The following is a 19044-nucleotide window of genomic DNA, read 5'->3' as shown; positions in this document are numbered from 1 at the left end:
CATGATCAATATTCTCTGATTTATTCATCCCTTCCCCCAGAATTAGGGGAAAGTTGGAAAAATGAATGAGGACTTCATGGGGACGCATGGACGGTCTTCAGCCATGCACACCAAACGGAGGACGATCAGCGTACTTTAATGTTCCCTGCACTAAAACGGGCTCTCCGTAAACCCGTTGACATCGCCAAACTCCTTGAATGTACCCCCACTTCTAAGGAAGATGGTCCAGAATTTTTTGACCACTTTTGTGACGTGTACACTCTTTACTCTGGGGACATTGCTTTCAATGCAGGCACACAGTCTCCCCAATTTAATGCACTATTAATGCAGGTTTGGCCTGACCGCGTAGCATCCAGTATTAAAACTAATAACATGGACTGGTCTGACAATTCTAACCCTCAAATGAAACGTGCTGTGTCTTATTATTGGAGCAATGGCCACAACCGTGAGACCTGTTACAAAAGACACTTCGCCCAAAATTAAATCCGAATTCATCCAACGTCCCTCGCAAAGAAGAGCTCCTAAAGGTCAGAACTCTCAGACAGATTCACGTTACTATCGCCCAGATTGCACGGACCCTCCTGAATTTGGTTACCGCCCACAGGCTCCTCACCCCTTCACTCCACACATGGAGGATTTCGACAGCGCTCCTCCGTGTCGTCCTCCTGCCAAGTATAATGTCACTTGCTTCAACTGTCAACGTACAGACCACTACGCTAGGGATTGTCCAGCACCCCGACGACAAGGTAGATTTCAACCCCGTCGGCAGACACCCTTTACTACCTCTAACCCCTACTGACTAGCCAGATCGAACTTTCCGGTCCTCTGAGCGGACCACTCTGACGAGCCCACCACTACGATTTACATAGAGGGCGTGCAACTCCTTCCTGATTGACACCGGCGTGACTCATTCTACGCTAGACTGGACATTAATTCAGAAACATTGTTTTCCCCTTTCTGATAAGCATGTGGAACTTGCTGGTTTCATGGGGGAAGATGCTGTTTATCCGCTTACAAAGCCGTTCTCTGTTCAATTTGAGGGCCGGGAATGTTGCATCCCTTTCACAGTTACCCGCGTCCTCGGTGTCAACCTGGCCAGACGTGACTTGCTGTGTCCCTTGCAGGTGGAAATTGTTTGCTTTGATAATGGCATAACTATATCAGCTATCCCGCAGGCCCAGCTTCAAAATGTTCCCCTTTTCACTACTCCACAGTGGTGGTCGGTTGATTTTGATCCTTCACATTTTTCACCTCCCTTAGATATTCCCAATCCACATGTCACTCTTTGCTACAATCATACAGGATGCTCGCCTGATTTGGAGAGCATTTACCAAGACGCCCTCGGTTCTCTACAATCCATTTCCTTTGTTGGCCTCACTAAGGGAAAAGAAGGGTCTGCCTTTCTTGTCACTTTTCCCCATGGCTTCTGGCGTCAATCGGGACTTGTGTCACCCCACGTGACCCTTTCTGTGAACGAAGGCTACAGTGCCAAGTCCTTGGGATTTATGGCAGCTGCACAGTGAGGACAAGCTGATCCTTTCTTTAATGGAAGTCAAATCCTACCCACAGGCACTTTAGAATATTTTCAACGCCCATTTGTCCTCATTGGCACATTGCACCACCATCGTTCAGTCCAATCAACGACTTCTGAACTACCCGCAGATTTTTGGGCGGCCTCCTAACACGAAGTTGGTCTCACTAATGTCCCTCCCGTTGTTATTAAAGTTAAACCTAACATGCCCTTGCCCTCGATTTCACAGTACCCTTTGCACCCCAAGGCTGAAGAAGGAGTCTCGGTCATGATTCAATCGTTCCTTCAACAGGGAATTGTGGTACCATGCCAATCGCCCTGTAACACCCCGATTCTTCCAGTTCCTAAGATAGGAAGACCATCCGAATAGCGTTTGGTCCAAGATCTCCGCCGTATTAATCAGATAGTGGAATCCTTACATCCTATTTTCCCAAACCCGGCGACAATCCTCAGTAATGTCCCACCGGAAGCGACTGTTTTCACCCTTGTTGATTTACAACATGCCTTTTTTGCGATACCCCTCGCCCCTGAATCACAGTATTTGTTTGCCTTTACATTTAAGGGCAACCAATACACTTGGACTAGGCTCCCACAGGGCTTCATTCATTCTCCAACCCTTTTCTCACAAGCATTGCACTCCCAGTTAGCGACATTATCAACTCCTGGTGGCTCCACCATCATCCAATATGTTGATGACTTACTCCTTGCCAGCCCTGACTTCAACACTAACCAGCGTGACACCATTTACCTGCTCATCCGTCTCCATTCATGGGGATATGTGATCTCGCCCACTAAAGTTCATAAAGGCCAACGGCAGGTCAAATTTTTGGGTGTCCTAATAAATGCTACGGATCGCTCCCTTACTCAGGAACGCATTACTCCTATACTGCAGACCCCATTTCCTACATCGCCCAAGCAGGTGCGAGCCTTTTTAGGATTGGTGAACTTTTGCAGACAATGGATTCCGAATGTTACTGTCCATACTGAAGATTTAACTCCGTACTCCTCTCAAAATGCTCCTCTTAAGTTTGAACTTCCTGATTCAGAAAAACAATCTTTTGTTACTCTCAAAAACACCCTGGCTACTGCCCCAGCGCTAGGACGACCTATGTATGACAGACCTTTTCAGTTGTACGTTAATGTTCTTGATGAATGTCCCACTGGTGTTCTTACACAAGAACACGGTGACCGGCATTGCCCGGTCACCTACTATTCTACGAAATTGGATCCTGTAGCTTGCGGTCTACCTCCCTGCACCCAGATTCTTACGGCTGTCCATTTGTTAGCACAGGCAGCCTCTAATCTGATCCTTCACCAGCCAGTACAAGTGCATACCTCGCACTCTATTGCGGCTCTCCTAACGTCTCAGCAAACCCAGCATCTGACTCAAGCCCGCTTGAGCCGCTATGAGGTTTCACTATTGCAAAATCCCTACCTCTCTTTTCATTACTGTTCTACCTTAAATCCTGCTGTGTTCCTCGAACAGCCCCCCGATAACCTTGCGGACCCGCCACACAATTGTTTGCTTCGGAATCACTTCCTTACCGCGCCTCGCCCGGATTTAACGGACCGGCCTATTGATAATCCAAATCTAATTTTTTATGTTGGCGGCAGTTCCTCCATTTCTCTCACTGGCATCCCACAGTCGGGATATGCCGTGGTAATCGACACTGAGGTGCAGGAAGCAGCAGCCTTCGAGACCCCTGTCTCCGCACAAAAAGCCGAGCAATTTGCCCTTACTTGAGCATGTATTTTGGCCGCAGGTAAAAGTACCAATGTTTACACTGATTCTAGGTATGCCTTTGGCGTGACCCACGATTTTGGTTGCCTCTGGCAACAGCGGCGCTTTCTCACCTCTGCGGGAGCTCCCATTCAAAATGCTCTTTGGATTAAAAATCTCCTCGATGCTATTCAGCTTCCCCATCAATTGGCAATTATTAAATGTGCTGCGCAGACAAAAGGGGACACTCCTGTTCAATTAGGAAATGCCCGTGCTGATTCGGCTGCTAAGGCTGCGGCTATATCAGCCTCTTTGATTGTTCCCTGTGGGGCTAATCAGGCTCTGAACCAGGTACCTGCATTAGGAACGAAGGGCATGCCAGACATAACTGAAGTTCAAAATTTACAGAGGGACGCCTCTGATTCCGAGTGCACTCTATGGAAGTCAATAGGGTGTTCACACTCCTTGACATGAGACCTCTGGCTTACTCCCGTTGGTCAAGTTTGTATTCCGAATTCTTTATTGCCGGTACTTATTGATTATTTGCATTCTTGTACCCATCTTGGCAAGGAGGGAATGGTACAGCTACTTCTGAAAAGTTGGTGGCACCCAGATTTGAATACAGCAGCGCAAACGCGGCTGGATCGATGCGTCATTTGCATGAAACATTATAAGGGTAAAGGCATTAAATGCCCTCCAGGAACCACTCCCTTGCCAGATGGCCCTTTTGCCTGTATACAGCTTGATTTTATCGAATTGCCAAAAGTACAGTGCTAAAAATATTGTTTAGTAATAATCGATGTGTTTAGTAAATGGATTGAAGCCTTCCCCACCACTAATTGTACGGCACATACAGTGGTGAAGTTGTTGTTAACGAAAGTCATTCCTCGTTTTGGGGTACCCAAAATGGTGAGGTCAGACAATGGACCACATTGTGTAGCTCGGATCAATACTGAATTGTGCGAAGCACTCATAATTAAACAGCAACTGCAGTGCGCATATTACCTGCAGGCTGCAGGAATTGTGGAAAGAGCCAACGGGACTTTAAAAGAAAAATTATCTAAATTAACTGAAGTAACTGGGTTAAAGTGGCTAAAAGTATTACCCTTGGCACTGTCTCACATGCGAGTGACTCCCCATTCGCGGACCGGACTGTCAGCTGCAGAGATAATCTATGGACTCCCTGGGATGCCCATGAAAAACCCCTAGAGGGAATAGACCTCCATGTGATGGGGGAACAAATGCAGAACTAGTTGAAGCAAGTAACACTTTCTCTGAAGTTTCTCCGCTCACAGGTAAAACAGGCACATCTCCCAGTAACGGCAAGGACAGCCGTCCCTCGATATCTAGTGATCAAACCCGGAGACTACGTGTTGGTGAAAAAGTGGGACAGAAAGAAACTAGGACAACGCTGGAGCGGACCCTTCCTCGTACTGCTGACTACACCGACTTCCGTCAAACTTGAAGGACGTTCAAGTTGGATACATCTATCCGATAGCAAGAAGATAGTCTCCAACCCAGACGAGAACACAGGATGAAGATCTTCATTATAATTTTTGGACTCTCTGGACTATTTAGCCTTAATGGCCACTCGGTAGTAAAAAAACCGACCTAAACGAGACCTGCCTTCCAATACCTATTTATATATGTCATATCTTTATGCCGAAAAATTGAACGTAAGCAAGAGTTGGGTTTGTACCCACATCCCCGTTCATTCAAGGGAAGGAATACCTCTCCAATCCCTCCCCTTTCATATCACAGAGACGGTTGAATGGATTTTATGACAAAATCAAACAGGGAGCAGGGGAAATAGGGCGGATATGGAAATATGGAGATCTGCTGGCTATGACATGACTAAATTTTCAGCTTCGTATCAACCTACCTATAATCATGCCTTGACTCCACCCTCCCTCACTGTCCACTTGTACAATGTTCAAGGTTCCATGTGTTTTAAAAAATCAGGGAAAGGAAAGTTAATGGGGCAAAGTAGGTGCAACCTTACAGTTGACTGGCAAGGACCGGTACCAGGCATATCCAACAAGGGCATGTTTAACTGTGATTGGTCCAAGGTATGGAATATAACTTCTAACATTTCATGGGAACAGACATCCCCAATCTCCTGGATGACATCAGCTGATGATTTTACAGCCTATAATGGAACCTATTTCATATGCGGCACTAAAGCATATCCATGGCTCCCCATTGATTGGACAGGATCCTGCTTTTTGGGATATGTTGTACCTCAAATGTGTCACCTACCCACCCTTAAGTACTCCCCCTCGCGAGCAAAAAGGACTATTTCTAAAATGGAACAGTTCTTTATGATGGCCTTTCCCTTGTACGGAACGGGCAAGGCATCCGGCGAACTGATCCACATGGCCACAGCATTGGAACAACTGGCGAACGTAACGGCAGCAGAAGCCAGGGAAACTGGACAGGCACTGGCTGAGGTCTCAGCTGAGCTAGTAGCTGTCCGGACCATGGCATTACAAAATCGACTTGCTTTGGATTATCTGTTAGCCTCGCAGGGAGGAACGTGCGCTATCATAGGTCAGGAGTACTGTACTTATATTCCAGATGGCTCTGAAAATATCACTAACCTGGCCGACCATATTAAGAGACAGGCTGCTCAAATTCAAGAGATTGGCAGTGAATGTCATGACTATAACCCGCCGGGTTGACTAGGATGGTTGGGTCACGGATTATTTGATTGGATCTTTAAGGGCTTCATTCAACTACTCCTAATTCCACTAGGGATAGGATTGCTTGGTTGCTTGTGTAAATGCATTTTCAAACGAGTCATGGATATACCTATTTAACTAGTTGTCATGATATGACAAAAGGAGGGAATGTGATATGGTACGAATTAAGTAATGGCATGATGGGAAAACCGGTCAATGGGAAGACTGGTCAAAAGGTTTGCTACAATACCAGAAAGACTGAAACTACTCATTCCAGCTCCCCAGGCCCAGGTAAAGAATGCTGCCCTAACCATTTTCAGACTAGTATGGCCATCGGCCAACTCTGCATAACTTGAAGTCTGAAAAGATCAGCGAAGGTCGAGCCTTCCAAAACACCGGACCTCGGCAACTCCTGATAAAACTAACTCGTCATAACCCAGGGCCGTAGGAATTTAAAACAAAGATAAGTTCAGGAAGAAACAAGTCTATTCTGACCTTTCAATGTTCCCTCCAAGGACTAAATAATGGTATGAGTGATATGACCAAACATGGTCCATTTCTCATCTGCCTGAATATGTAAAGGTCTCCACTTCCTCATGAATACATAGTTTCTAATGTAATAATTCTCTGGAATATACACTAAGCATACACTATGTATGCTTTCTGATACAACTGCTCCACCTTGTACACATGAGCAAACATTATGCTCTGAAATAAAATCTTTAAAAAGATCTGACACCTGCTTATCATTCAATCTCTGAACAGTTTGTACACTCCTTTGCACCTCTTCAGTTTCAATCATGGTTTCTTTTTTTAATAAATATTTTTATTTTCCTCCTTTTTCATATTTTCATCATATTTACAACAAATAATTAACAATAAGAACAAATACAATGCAAATCCCCGAGCCAACCATCAATCATGGTTTATTTTGCCACTTTAGTAAACCACACTGGCTTATCCTGTTTTAATGAGTCTGTCTTCCGAGTACTTTTTCTTGAGCAACCAACACTGCGACTTTATGTGTCTAACTTTATTACAATGAAAATATTTAAGTTTTCGTATCTCTATTCCATGAACATAAAAGTCCTTTTTAACCTGAGAAAAACTCTCCTTAATATCTCCAGCCAGACCTCCTTTGCTTTGACCACCTGTAGATTTCTCAACGCAAAAGGAAGCCAATTGGTCCATGAATCTGCACCAACCCTCTGAAGGAGCACCCCAACACAGCCCCACACCCCGGCTTATCCCCATAATCCTGTCTAACCTTTTGAAATGAAGAGGTAATTTAGCATGGCCAATCCACCTCACCTGCACATCTTTGGACTGTGGAAGGAAACCAGAGCACCCGGAGGAAACCCACGCTGACACATGGAGAATGTGCAAACTCAACACAGACAGTCACCCAAGGTCGGAATCGAACCTGGGTCCCTGGCTTTGTGAGATAGAGGTGCTAACCACTGTGCCTCCATGCCACCTTTTGCTTAACCCTTTGCTTAACCCCTTTGTTCTTCCACGTGAGTTCTCAGTTCTACTGAAGTGAATTTTAAGTTCCTGCAAAATAACCATTTCCCTAAGAGTTTCATAAGTTTGGTCTATTTTTAATGCTCTTATCCACCTATCAAAATTGTTTTGGTTGATTCTTTCAAATTCTATACATGTCTGACCTGGTTCGTTCCTTAGATTTTTAAACTTCTGTCTGTAGTCTTTTGATCCCAGTTCATATGCATTTAAGGTAGCTTTTCTCACCTCATCATAATCCTTAGATACCTCCTCTGATAGTGATGCAAACACTTCACTAATTCTACCTACCAACTTTATTTGAACCATTAATAGCCACATAGTTTTTGGACAATTCAATTGCTTAGCCCTTTCTCAAATGAGATTTAAAAACAGGCATCCACATGTTTCTCGTTAAACAGTGATAGTGCTAAATATATTGAAACATAGCCCTACTAGGCTTTTGAATAGGAGTAGCTCCTTCCTCTAGACCAGTGTTTTCCAAACTTTTTTTCCCAGGATCCACTTTTGTCAACCGGCCGACCTTCGGGACCCACGCCAGCCGACCTTGTGTCATAACTTTCACTTACATTCCTATTCCTTCTATTTCACTGTCTCCAGTGTTGGAACCAGTGCATGAATCCCATACAATAACCAGATTTCAATCATTGTCTGCAAATACAGTCTATAAAAATAAATATGATGACAAAAAGATTGCATTTATCATTGCACGTGGATACAAATAAATACATCTCAATTTCTTCAAACTCTAAGCTGATTTTATGCCAAATTTCTGTACATTTGGTTTTTGGAGATGTGGCGATGAGATCAGCTTTAAGTGTGTTTAAACCAGGAAATGTCATTTTGTCAACCGTTCGGAAATATTCTGTTACCAGCAAAACTCATCGGAAACCCGGACTCACCTGTAACCGGCAGGACATTCCAAAAATGACACAGATTCCAGTGGCATTTACAAAATTAACATTGGATTCCACAAGTATCTCCAAAGTATAGAATTGGCTGGAGCTTTGAGAGATCAGATCCAAGCATCCTTGTTTCAAAGTAGAGTCTGGCTTGATTCTGCATCAAAACAGACCGCATTAACTGTCTCCCGTTCACTCATGCGATGCTGCTGACTCCAGAATCTGCTGACTATAATATTCCAACTCCACCTCCTGGCATACATGCTTGTGACTCTGATCGTTCATCTCCATTGGGAGCTGGACTGTTCCCCCGTGACCCAAGTTCTTCTGCATGATCATAAATCTTTGCCCAGTATCATCTGTTGCAGAGGCTGGGCCATGCTCTTCAGTTGTGCTATGCTCAACGTGAGCTGCCTCCAGCATTTTGAAACTCTTATTTTACCTTCTAATAAGAATTGGTAGTCTGGTTGGTGGGAGGTGTCAAAAATACAACTTTATTATTGTTAATTACTCATTTGAATATACTTGAATACAAACCTAGAAATGAAATATCAAACAATGAATGAAAAGGTCAAGCACATGGCAAAAAGCTAAGCACACAAAATAAATTACTTGACAAAAACAAACAGATAGACGATTCAGGAATTCAGGAACAAAGACCTCACCCACGAGGCCCTACTTTTAAGGGAATTCTTATCTCTGGTTTAACCCATAATTTACTTTTGCTGGCATCTATTTCTCAACAGAGACCGCCTGGTTTGTTCAAATGAATGTCTGTTACTCAGAAGATGATGTGTTAATCAAACATTGGACATTATTTAAGATTAATTGGTGCCTATTAAAACTTGCTCAGCGACTGCGCGTGCAGTCTAAGGAAAATCACTAGATATGTTTCCCACACTTTCCATGTTACACATTTTGGCAGAGACCAGGGGCGAGATTCTCCGACCCCCCGCCGGGTTGGAGAATCGCCGGGGGCTGGCGTAAATCCCGCCCCTGCCGGTTGCCGAATTCTCCAGCACCGGATATTCGGCGGGGGGGGGGGGGGGATCACGCTGGTTAGTGGTCCCCCCGCGATTCTCTGAAGTCCCGCTGCTAGAATGCCTGTCCCGCCGGCGTAGATTAAACCACCTACCTTACCGGCGGGTCAATGCGGCGCGGGTGGGCTCCGGGGTCCTGGGGGGGGCGCGGGGCGATCTGGCCCCGGGGGGGGTGCCCCCACGATGGCCTGGCCCGCGATCGGGGCCCACCGATCCGCGAGCGGGCCTGTGCCGTGGGGGCACTCTTTTCCTTCCGCTTTCGCCACGGTCTCCACCATGGCGGAGGCGGAGGAGACACCCTCCACAGCGCATGTGCGGGGATGCCGTGAGCGGCCGCTAATGCTCCCGCGCATGCGCCGCCCGGCAATGTAATTTCCACGCCAGCTGGCGGGGCACTTCTGCCAGCTAGCGGGGCGGAAATCAGTCCGGCGCAGGCCTAGCCCCTCAAGGTTGGGGCTCGGCCCCCCAAGATGCGGAGGATTCCGCACCTTTGGGGTGGCGCGATGCACGACTGATTTGCGCCGTTTTTGACGCTGATCGGCGGACATCGCGCCGATACCGGAGAGTTTCGCCCCTTGTTAGAACTGATTAGTTGATTAGACAGAGAAACAAAACATTCTTAGCGCGGAATACACTGGAATACAACAGTTAATTCATTATATGAGACAATGACTGAGTACCCACAGTTAAGACACTTATAGTATTTTTACTTCTTAGCTACATGCATTCAACCAGCGCTATATGAATAAAACTATGAATAAAACTATACTCTATCAGGCGGAAAGTGGCAGGTAGGTTTAGTCCTTTCGAGAACACTTGATTGAGCTTCTGATACTTCCATAGTCCCATTGGCTAACTCTACCTGATGCTCCAGAACTTTGTCAGGTGTCTTACATTGACAACATGTTGTACAGTTCGGAGGACAATCTGCCCCTTGCTTTACCGATGCCTGGAGACTGTCTTCCTCTGGTCCATGCTGAATTGAGCCTCCAACACACCTGTCATCTTCTAAATTCAGCATGTGAAAGAATAGTAATTGCTTCAAGGCGTGAAGGTTTGTTAGTGCAACCTCTGCTCGGGAACAGGAGAGTGATTAAACTGAAGATTGAGCCTGACTTGAACAGTGCAGCTCAGGTCAGTTTTAATAAATATGCTGGTAGAGGCCGTGATCGGGACCACTGTAGGAATATTGCAATCGATCGCTCCACGACCCTCCAAACATCCGTGGGACGTGACCCGCACTTTGAGAAATTCTGCTCTAGACTTTCCTCATTGTCTGTCTTTAACTCCAACACATTACGTTGATATTCTCTTTTCCTTTCCAACCCCCTCTCCTTCATTTCCATTTTGTGAAGTTCAAATTCTCTCTCTTTACTCACCATTGTCTCCCCTACCCCCATCCCACCCCACTACGGCCATTTGTTCCCTGTTCCAAGTTCTTCTTTGACACACTGCTTACCCCTGTTCTACCATTAACACATTCTGATATCTTAATGTGGCACTATCAGCACCCTTCTTAGTCATTATCACCACCAGTTACATTCCCTTTGTCTTTTTGTTCACACTTTGTCAATCTCCCCTTATTGCTGGCCCTCTATTCAGCCTCACTGCTCCATGCTCCCCCACAGTAGTATAAATCTCATCCTATGTTCATTTCCTTCTAGCTTTGACAAAGAGTCATCCAGTCTCGAAACGTTAGCTCTGTTCTCTCGCCACAGATGCTGTCAAACCTGCCGAGATTGTCCAGCATTTTCTGTTTTTGTTCTGGGCCTCTATCCTTACTTAATGAGCCCTGAGGTTTTGATTACACTGAATCATGGGATTACACAACATAAAAGGAGACCAGGTGGTCCAGTGGCACAGTGGTAGCAGACCTACCTCCGAGTCAGAAGCTCCAGGCTTGAATCTCGCCCCAGGACGTAATGACATTCATAACTTGGTCAAACAGGTTGATTCTCAACTTGTAAATCCTTTGATGAACATTTGGCAGGTGCTAAGAGTGGGAGAGTTTCTTGGTCAGTTATCTGCAGAAGGCAATGGCAAATTTCTACAGTACTTTGCCAAGCATAAACATGGATCACTGCAGAATCCACGGTCACCAACACCCTTTTGGGGAATGGTACATAGACAGAGGGAGAAAGGGGGCCATTCAGCCCAATCTGCATGTGTCAGCTTTTTGAACGAGTTACTTCTCCTTGAATTTTTCTTCCTTTTTCATGTATTTATCCAATTTTGTTTTCAAAGTTATTTTGAATCTGCCTACACTACCCTTCCTGGTGCTGAAAAGCATCTTGGGAAAACATTCCACGTACTTAAAGATTTAATTAATTTAGAGGAAGAGAAACCAGTTCTGGAGGTAAAGTGAAGCTGTTCATTTTCTCTCTGAAATCTAGCCAAGGACAGACTTGAAAAAAGACGTCCGTACAGCTATACCCAGCAGATATGAGAATATGACTTAAACCAATGGCTATTTTGCTGTTATCTATCTACTTTTTCTGCTACATTAAATTCTTCCCCGAAAACAATCATCAATATTTACTAAAACGGTTTGTAAACTGATTTTAGGCCATGTGGAGGCAGAACTAAAGAGACTACCTTTAAAGGCTCAAAGGGTAAAACGATTATTGGGCTTTTATGATGTCTGTTTCACTCCATATCATTGTGTATCATTTGGCTTTAGTTTCTTTATTGGACTGATAGCCCTAAATGGATCCCTGCCTCACATACTGCAAATCAAAATTGGATCAAAATACTGTATCAACAAAATTAAATGTGACAACATGACATACTCCAATTCCTATTCTGCATAGATGCAAAGCCTGTTTTTATTTCCAGTTGGATGTAATTAACTATGGGTCTCTGCAGCTGAGGGCTGGATTTTCAGGAAAGACGCCAAAGCAATTAAAAAATGGTGGACCCTACTCCTGATCCTTGCCTTCATTCTTGGTACCTTCAACGTTCCCTGACATGGGATGAGGTTTCAGGCAGCAAGTCTGCACCCTGCACTCCTAACCTATCCGGCTCCATTGGAGGGGCAGATATTTCCTGGCCCACTGCAATTTTGGTGGAGTTGGACCAGCTTCTCCATGATGCAAGGCTCATAGCCTCTCAGAGGAGTCATGAACTATTGTTGGGATTTGGGAACCTTTTCAAAGTTAACTTCAAAAGGTCTTACCAATGCCCTCTCCTTACCCCAAGGCCTTTCCATTCTAACTCAGTGACAACACATGCTCCTGCCCATTCCATGTAGCACCCATGCTAACTCATGGCTCGCCACCCAACCCCAATTGCCCCTCATACCCTTCCTACCAACTCATGGTCTTTCCATGTCTATTCACCCAGTATCCACGCTGTACAGGACCAATGAACCCAATAGTAACAATGGCTTAGAAAATGCTCATTCAGAAGGTTTTGAAAAATACTTACTGCATTGTTGTTCCTGTTGTTCCTTCAACCCTATAAAAGGTCAATTGATCAGAACTTTAAAGTATCAATACCAAACGTTTGAAGCACTTGAAACATCTTAATCATGTGCAAATAAACACTGAATCACTGCCAAAAGATGTAAAAGAAAATGGCTCCTTATCACCTCATAGACTAGCTACCAATCAAACAAGCCAGCTGTGCAAACAGTGGGTGACTTCTACATGGTTGCCAGAACACAATTTCTTTTACAAAAACTTGTGAATTTGCTTTTTCTATGCAGTTCCACCTATCCCATTGTTACTGTTGGGTTCATTAATTCTATATAGAGTGTATAGTGGGTGATGGGCAATGAGTTGACATGGAAGGTATGAGGGTCCATGGGATATGTGGAGGACATTAATTGGAACTGAGCTGGCATGGGAGCTATATGGTGGCACAGTGGCTAGCACTGCTGCCTCACAGCTCCATGGACCTGTGTTCAATTCCAGCCTCGGGTGACAGTCCCTGTGGAGTTTGCACTTCCTCCCTGTGTCTGCCTGGGTTTCCTCCGGGTGCTCTGGTTTCTTCCCACAGTCCAAAGATGTGCAGGTTAGGTGGATTGGCCATGCTAAATTGCCCTTAGTATCCAAAAGGTTAGGTGGGGTTACTGGGTTATGGGGATAGGATGGAAGTGTGGGCTTAAGTAGGGTGCTCTTTTCAAGGGCCAATGCAGACTCAATGGGCCAAATGGCCTTCTTCTGCACTTTAAATTCTATGGGGCCATAGAGGTGGATTGGGGTCATGAGTTGGCAATGAGGGGGCACTTGGAGATGTGGGGTGGGAGGTGATGGGATAAGAGGGGTGAAGGTAAGAGTGCCTAAAATGTAATTAATCAAATGGGATGAAGTCCCAGAGAACCGGTCCCTCTCAGTAATCTTCCAGGGTTGGTGGGCCTGACTCCATCCTACACCTGCATCCACACTTATAAACCTCCCCCCGACCCACTTGGAGAAAAGATCATGCCATTTGGGGCTACAGAGGAGGGTCTTGCAAGTCCACTTGAGCTACTTGGACGGCAGTGAAAATCCAGCTCTACTTTTCCAAGTTCTTATTCTCGAGATTAGAAGTTGTGCAGTGCTGAATCTCAGTAGCAGAGCAGTTCATATTTCTCAAATATCTTCAGTTAGCAATCAATCAGCTGTCATGAAGATTCCATTAATAAACTGTGGAGACAGCTGCACAGTACAACTGCATTTTAGAAAATTGACAAAGAGCCTAAAAATCAAGAGCGCTGCCAGTTAATATTAGGAGAACTGTTGACTAGAAGGTACATTGAATACTTCGAGGTTCGACCAATTTTAAAACTAAAATATAATGAATGATTCACAAAATGAGTCAATCTATAAATCTTTGCTGTTCAGCCACTAAGAAGCTCAGATTCAAATTTCATATTGGACAAGCTAGATGAACATTTACTTGTCAGTTTTTACACCTCATTGGCGAGTTGACCATATAATTCTTGAATAATAACATCACGTGCAAGCACCATGGATTGAATGGTCGTGCTGGAGGAAAAATTATGAAAGGGAATAATCGATTAAAATGGAAACTGCATTGATGCATGTATTACAGTGCACTTTCCATGGATGGTACTTGTTCAGGAGACAGTCGATCAACAAGCATCCTGATGCAGTGCAGGCAATGATTTGAAAAAGCTACCTGCATCTCATTATGGAAGATGCTACGGTAGGGAGAATTAAAACATTATGCATATGCAGTGCTGTCCTTTTGTTTAAAAATAACACATCTGTGGACTAGACAATGGGCTTGGTGAATAAAACATATTTAAATGTTTTTGTTCATGGGAAAGTTTGAAGTAATACTGGCTGCAATCACAAATATTACCACTGGTTACTACTTATAGCAGTATTGTTATTTTAGCATTGTCCTATTTTTACATATTGCTGAAGAATTATCCCCATTAATAGATTTGACAACAGAAAATGTCAGCATCCTGCCCAATTTATAAAAAATAAGTTCAATTGTTCCATAATGTTAATTTCTAAAAACGTGTACTGAGGAGAACTGTGGCAGGTGTATGTAGAGAAATTTAATCTAGCTGTTATCTGGAGGCAATAAGAACAGCAATTAATCTATTTTTCTATAATGTCATCAGAGAATTTTAGTATTTTGAACATTAAAACTATAAATTCGTTTTCAGTTGCAAGATATGCCCATAACCATGAACTATTTAAGAAGGGCAGCACGGTAGCAGTGGTTAGCACAGTTGCTTCACAGCTCCAGGATCCCAGGTTCGATTCCTGGCTTGGGTCACTGTCTGTGCGGAGTTTACACGTTCTCCCCATGTCTGCGTGGGTTTCCTCCGGGTGCTCCAGTTTCCTCCCACAGTCCAAAGATGTGCGGGCTAGGTGAATTGGCCATGATAAATTGCCCTTAGTGTCCAAAAAGGTTAAGAGGGGTTACTGGGTTACGGGCATAGGGTGGAGGCGTGGGCTTGACTAGGGTGCTCTTTCCAAGGGCCGGTGCAGACCGATGGGCTGAATGGCCTTCTTCTGCACTGTAAATTCGATGATAAGTGCATAAAGCAGCATCACTATATAGTGTATATTGGTAGGCAGGATTTTCCAGCCCTCCCTGCCAGCGGAATCTTTCTGTCCTTCTGACCCCCGCTGCAGCTCCCCTGGCAGCGAGTTGGGTAAGCCATGAAATACACTGTAGCCTTTAGCGGGGCTGGAAGATTCCATCACCGGCAATTGGAGTGCTGCCTCCACTGTGCGAAAACCTGTCGCAGGTGGGTCGGAGAATTTCGGTCTGCAGGCTTCAGGGTGCATGCAAACATATTTAAATAAATATTTGCCACAATTTCGCGTTTTTTATGCCTTTAAAGCACATTTTAAATGGACAGAAGTGAAGTTTCATATGATACATGGTTCTTTTTTCTTTGTAATACCTTTATTGTATTTTAGAATAGAATAGATTAGAATCCCTAACAGTGCAGAAGGAAGCCATTTCGCCCATTGAGTCGGCATCGATCCTTTGAAAGCATCCTACCTAGGCCCAGTCCCCCACCTTATCCCCATAACCCCACCTAACCTGCACAGTAAGGAACAATTTAGCAGAGCCAATCCACCTAATTTGCACATTTTGAAGTAAACCAGAGCACCAGAGGAACCCACGCAGACACAGATTGCACACAATCACCCAAGGCCGGAATGAAACCTGGGTCCCTGGCACTTTGAGACAGCGGTGCTAACCACTGTGCCACCCGAAACTTTGTTAAACTTTATTCTATTCTGTGAGCTTGTTTTTAAAAATGTCCCTGAAAATTGTTCACTATTGTTTGCTAGTTTAATATGGACCAAATGAAAGCTGATACAGGATTTCAGCTAAACTGCAACAGACTAAAGAAGTTCAAAAGAATTTCTGCATAACAAATGCAATATTTTATGGTTTAAGTGGTACAATGTGAAAGAATATGGCACCAGAACAAATTGCCCAGACCTGCCTTTATACCAGGTCCTGTAACAAACAAAAATAAATGGCTCTGTAATCTCAAGGTTAGCAGGGAGACAGTTGCAAATATGTATCATCTGATAGAAGAACAAATGTAAGGAATGCACTGCTTTTGGCAGTTAAGGTCACCTCCTCCCTTAATGTTTTTTTTGCAATATCATGCAAGGTGTGCTGTCTTCTCAAGAGGGTGTCCTGAAATTCAAACAAGACAACTCTCCACATACCCACATATTACAACAAATGACTCCAGAAATATAATTGAAAACACAAATGGAAGCTGTAATTGGAGAGTTTCAACCAATTTGCCACTTTTCACCATTAAGAGCCTAGTTGCATTCATTCCAACGAGGCAAAACCATAGCCAACTTTACAAAACAGAGGGAGATATAGCACAAGTTATTTTTAAAACAATAAACAATAATGTCAGTTATTTCAATAAAAATTCTCATAATTCAGTTAATCTCAAAATCTCAGCAATATTGTCCCCTCCCTAATCAAAGTGGCAACTCACTTTGAAAACATAAGGGGCTGGATTCTCTGGCCCCCCAGCAGCGTGTTTCTCAGCGGCATGCTGTTTGCTGGTGGCAGGATTCTCTACGCCCGCAGCTTGTCAATAAGATTTCCCATTGAAGCCATCTCACGCCGTGGGAAGCCTACGGTCGGGGAGGAGAGGGTGTGCTGCCGGCGGGAACAGCGAATCCCATGCAGAATTCCGGCCAAGATTTTAAATTCTCTGCAGTAAACGTTAATCAATCCAAACTCAATCAAATTAACCTCTGTGCAAAATATTTGGCACAAGTGGAACCATTAATAAACCAACTGCTACCAGAAAATGTTGTAACTTTAGTGAATTCAGAATAATATATATCTGGGACACTAGGAAATATTTTTAATATTTAAAATGGTCTGCATACCAGCATACTTTTAATCAAATTTAGATAGCGTCATACTAATGTACTCGCACTTCAAAATATTCCATTGGATGTAAAACACAAGGGATGTCCTGAGCATGTAAGTGTCTATATCTATATATGCAAGGTTTATTTTGTAAATGCATTCCAGGAGCAACAATATGATGACAATCTATTGACTTATGGCCTATAATTATAGGATTCTTTAGTATTTCAGATCATGATGGGTAGTGTCATTAATGCTGCTAAAGTGACAGCTAATAGAAATCTCCTCCAAACGCAAAATCAAACAAACTAGGATTAAAGATATTGCTGGTCAGCCGAATGGGCAAATTCTCCTTTACTCTGCTTTAACAATCTAACTGAAACTCAAAGCTCAGAATTGCATCTATTGCCACATCCATGCACCATTTCCAATTCCAACAATAACTATTTTATGGTTTTTGAGTTAAAAATTAGATGGCCAATTAGTGTAATTTCATGTTAAAAACAAAAATGTATTTTATAATACACATTACCTCAATATCATTTCAGGTTACAGTGAAGAAATTACTAAACTCAATAAATAGTTTTAATTAGTTATTCATGTTCCAATGCACTTTCCTCACTGTGATATTGTTTTTCTTGATGAATTGATTGCTTCAATAACTTGATGAAAACATTTGAGAGGACTTATCTGGAGAAGTGAGAGAAAGAGGTACAATTGGAGCTTAATTTGCTTGGCCAGGCCACAAATATGAAGTGGAACCTTGAACTGCCAGATGTTTGTCCGATTTATTTTCTGACGTGAAATTGTTGTGGGGATGGGAGGAAATTTTTTATCCTTGTTCCAATTATGTCCCTTCTGTTAGAAATTTCACCAAAAGTATCCCATTGAAATCATGTGCAGTTTCCGGCAAAGGTAAAGGCTCCTGTAATTGATCCATTAAATAACTGAGTATAAAGGTTAAAAATATTAGTAAGTTATTTCTTCTCAGTTTCTACAGAACCACCTCCTTTGTAGATCAGGCAACATGAATACTCAAGAGAAGCTGGTACCCATCTTGAATATTTAAACAATTCTTTTCCACAATATTTTGAATTCAAACACTAAACACAGGTAAGAAAAGTTTCTGAAACTAAAGTAAGAAAAATATCAATGGAAACCACTTCAGAAAAACAAAATCTGTTCTGTAATTAGCACACAACCTTTGGATTTTCATAGCCTAGAACTTCAATCCTTATACAACCTTGCTTTGATATAGGTTTATTTTAAAGTTCTCTCTGGACTCTAAATATTAGGCTATACATGAGCAAAACTTACGAGCTGCAATGTATTAAGCTCATCAAACAAACATCAATACAATCATCCTTAAAGGCACTTCAGTTCAGGTCAAAGTATTTACCTTCAGGCCTGTATTGGGCAATCATCGTCACAATATGGCCTGCCCCTTTTAGAGCTAATGCAGCCTGCTCGTGTGTTGCAACACGCAGATCGATGCCATTTACCTGCACATAAGACAACAAAAACAGTTAATTTACAAAGCGGCAGTTAAGGGAATCAAGATTTTGTTCTAACATATTTTATCTACAGAAGTGTCGTAGTGTTATACAAACAGACTGGTGCTATGTTTGAAACATCTGATGAAAAAATAACAAAATTAGGATTAACAAAATTATTGCAGAAAATATTTTTGGAATGTGAATTTTAGCTTAGTGATTCAAATCACTGGAATGGCATAGTTGATCGATAAGTAATGAGTTACTACATCTGACTGATCACAATAAAATGTAAACAGGTATTCACTGTGCATCTGCGC

At 43.3% G+C, this 19044-nt stretch overlaps 1 protein-coding gene across 11 annotated transcripts in view; it reads right to left on the bottom strand.

The window, feature by feature from the left end:
- LOC140391729 (disks large homolog 2-like) overlaps positions 1-19044 on the bottom strand; it is a 1606854-nt gene that overhangs the window by 659756 nt on the left and 928054 nt on the right. For all 11 annotated transcript variants that reach the window (XM_072476520.1, XM_072476521.1, XM_072476522.1 and 8 more), the window contains one exon: positions 18631-18733. In XM_072476520.1, the coding sequence (XP_072332621.1) occupies positions 18631-18733 (103 nt within the window). The remainder of the gene's footprint in view (positions 1-18630; positions 18734-19044) is intronic.

This window comes from Scyliorhinus torazame, chromosome 15 (assembly GCF_047496885.1).
Source record: "Scyliorhinus torazame isolate Kashiwa2021f chromosome 15, sScyTor2.1, whole genome shotgun sequence".
Taxonomy (NCBI): Eukaryota; Metazoa; Chordata; class Chondrichthyes; order Carcharhiniformes; family Scyliorhinidae; genus Scyliorhinus; species Scyliorhinus torazame.
This window is presented reverse-complemented; position numbering and strand designations above follow the sequence as displayed.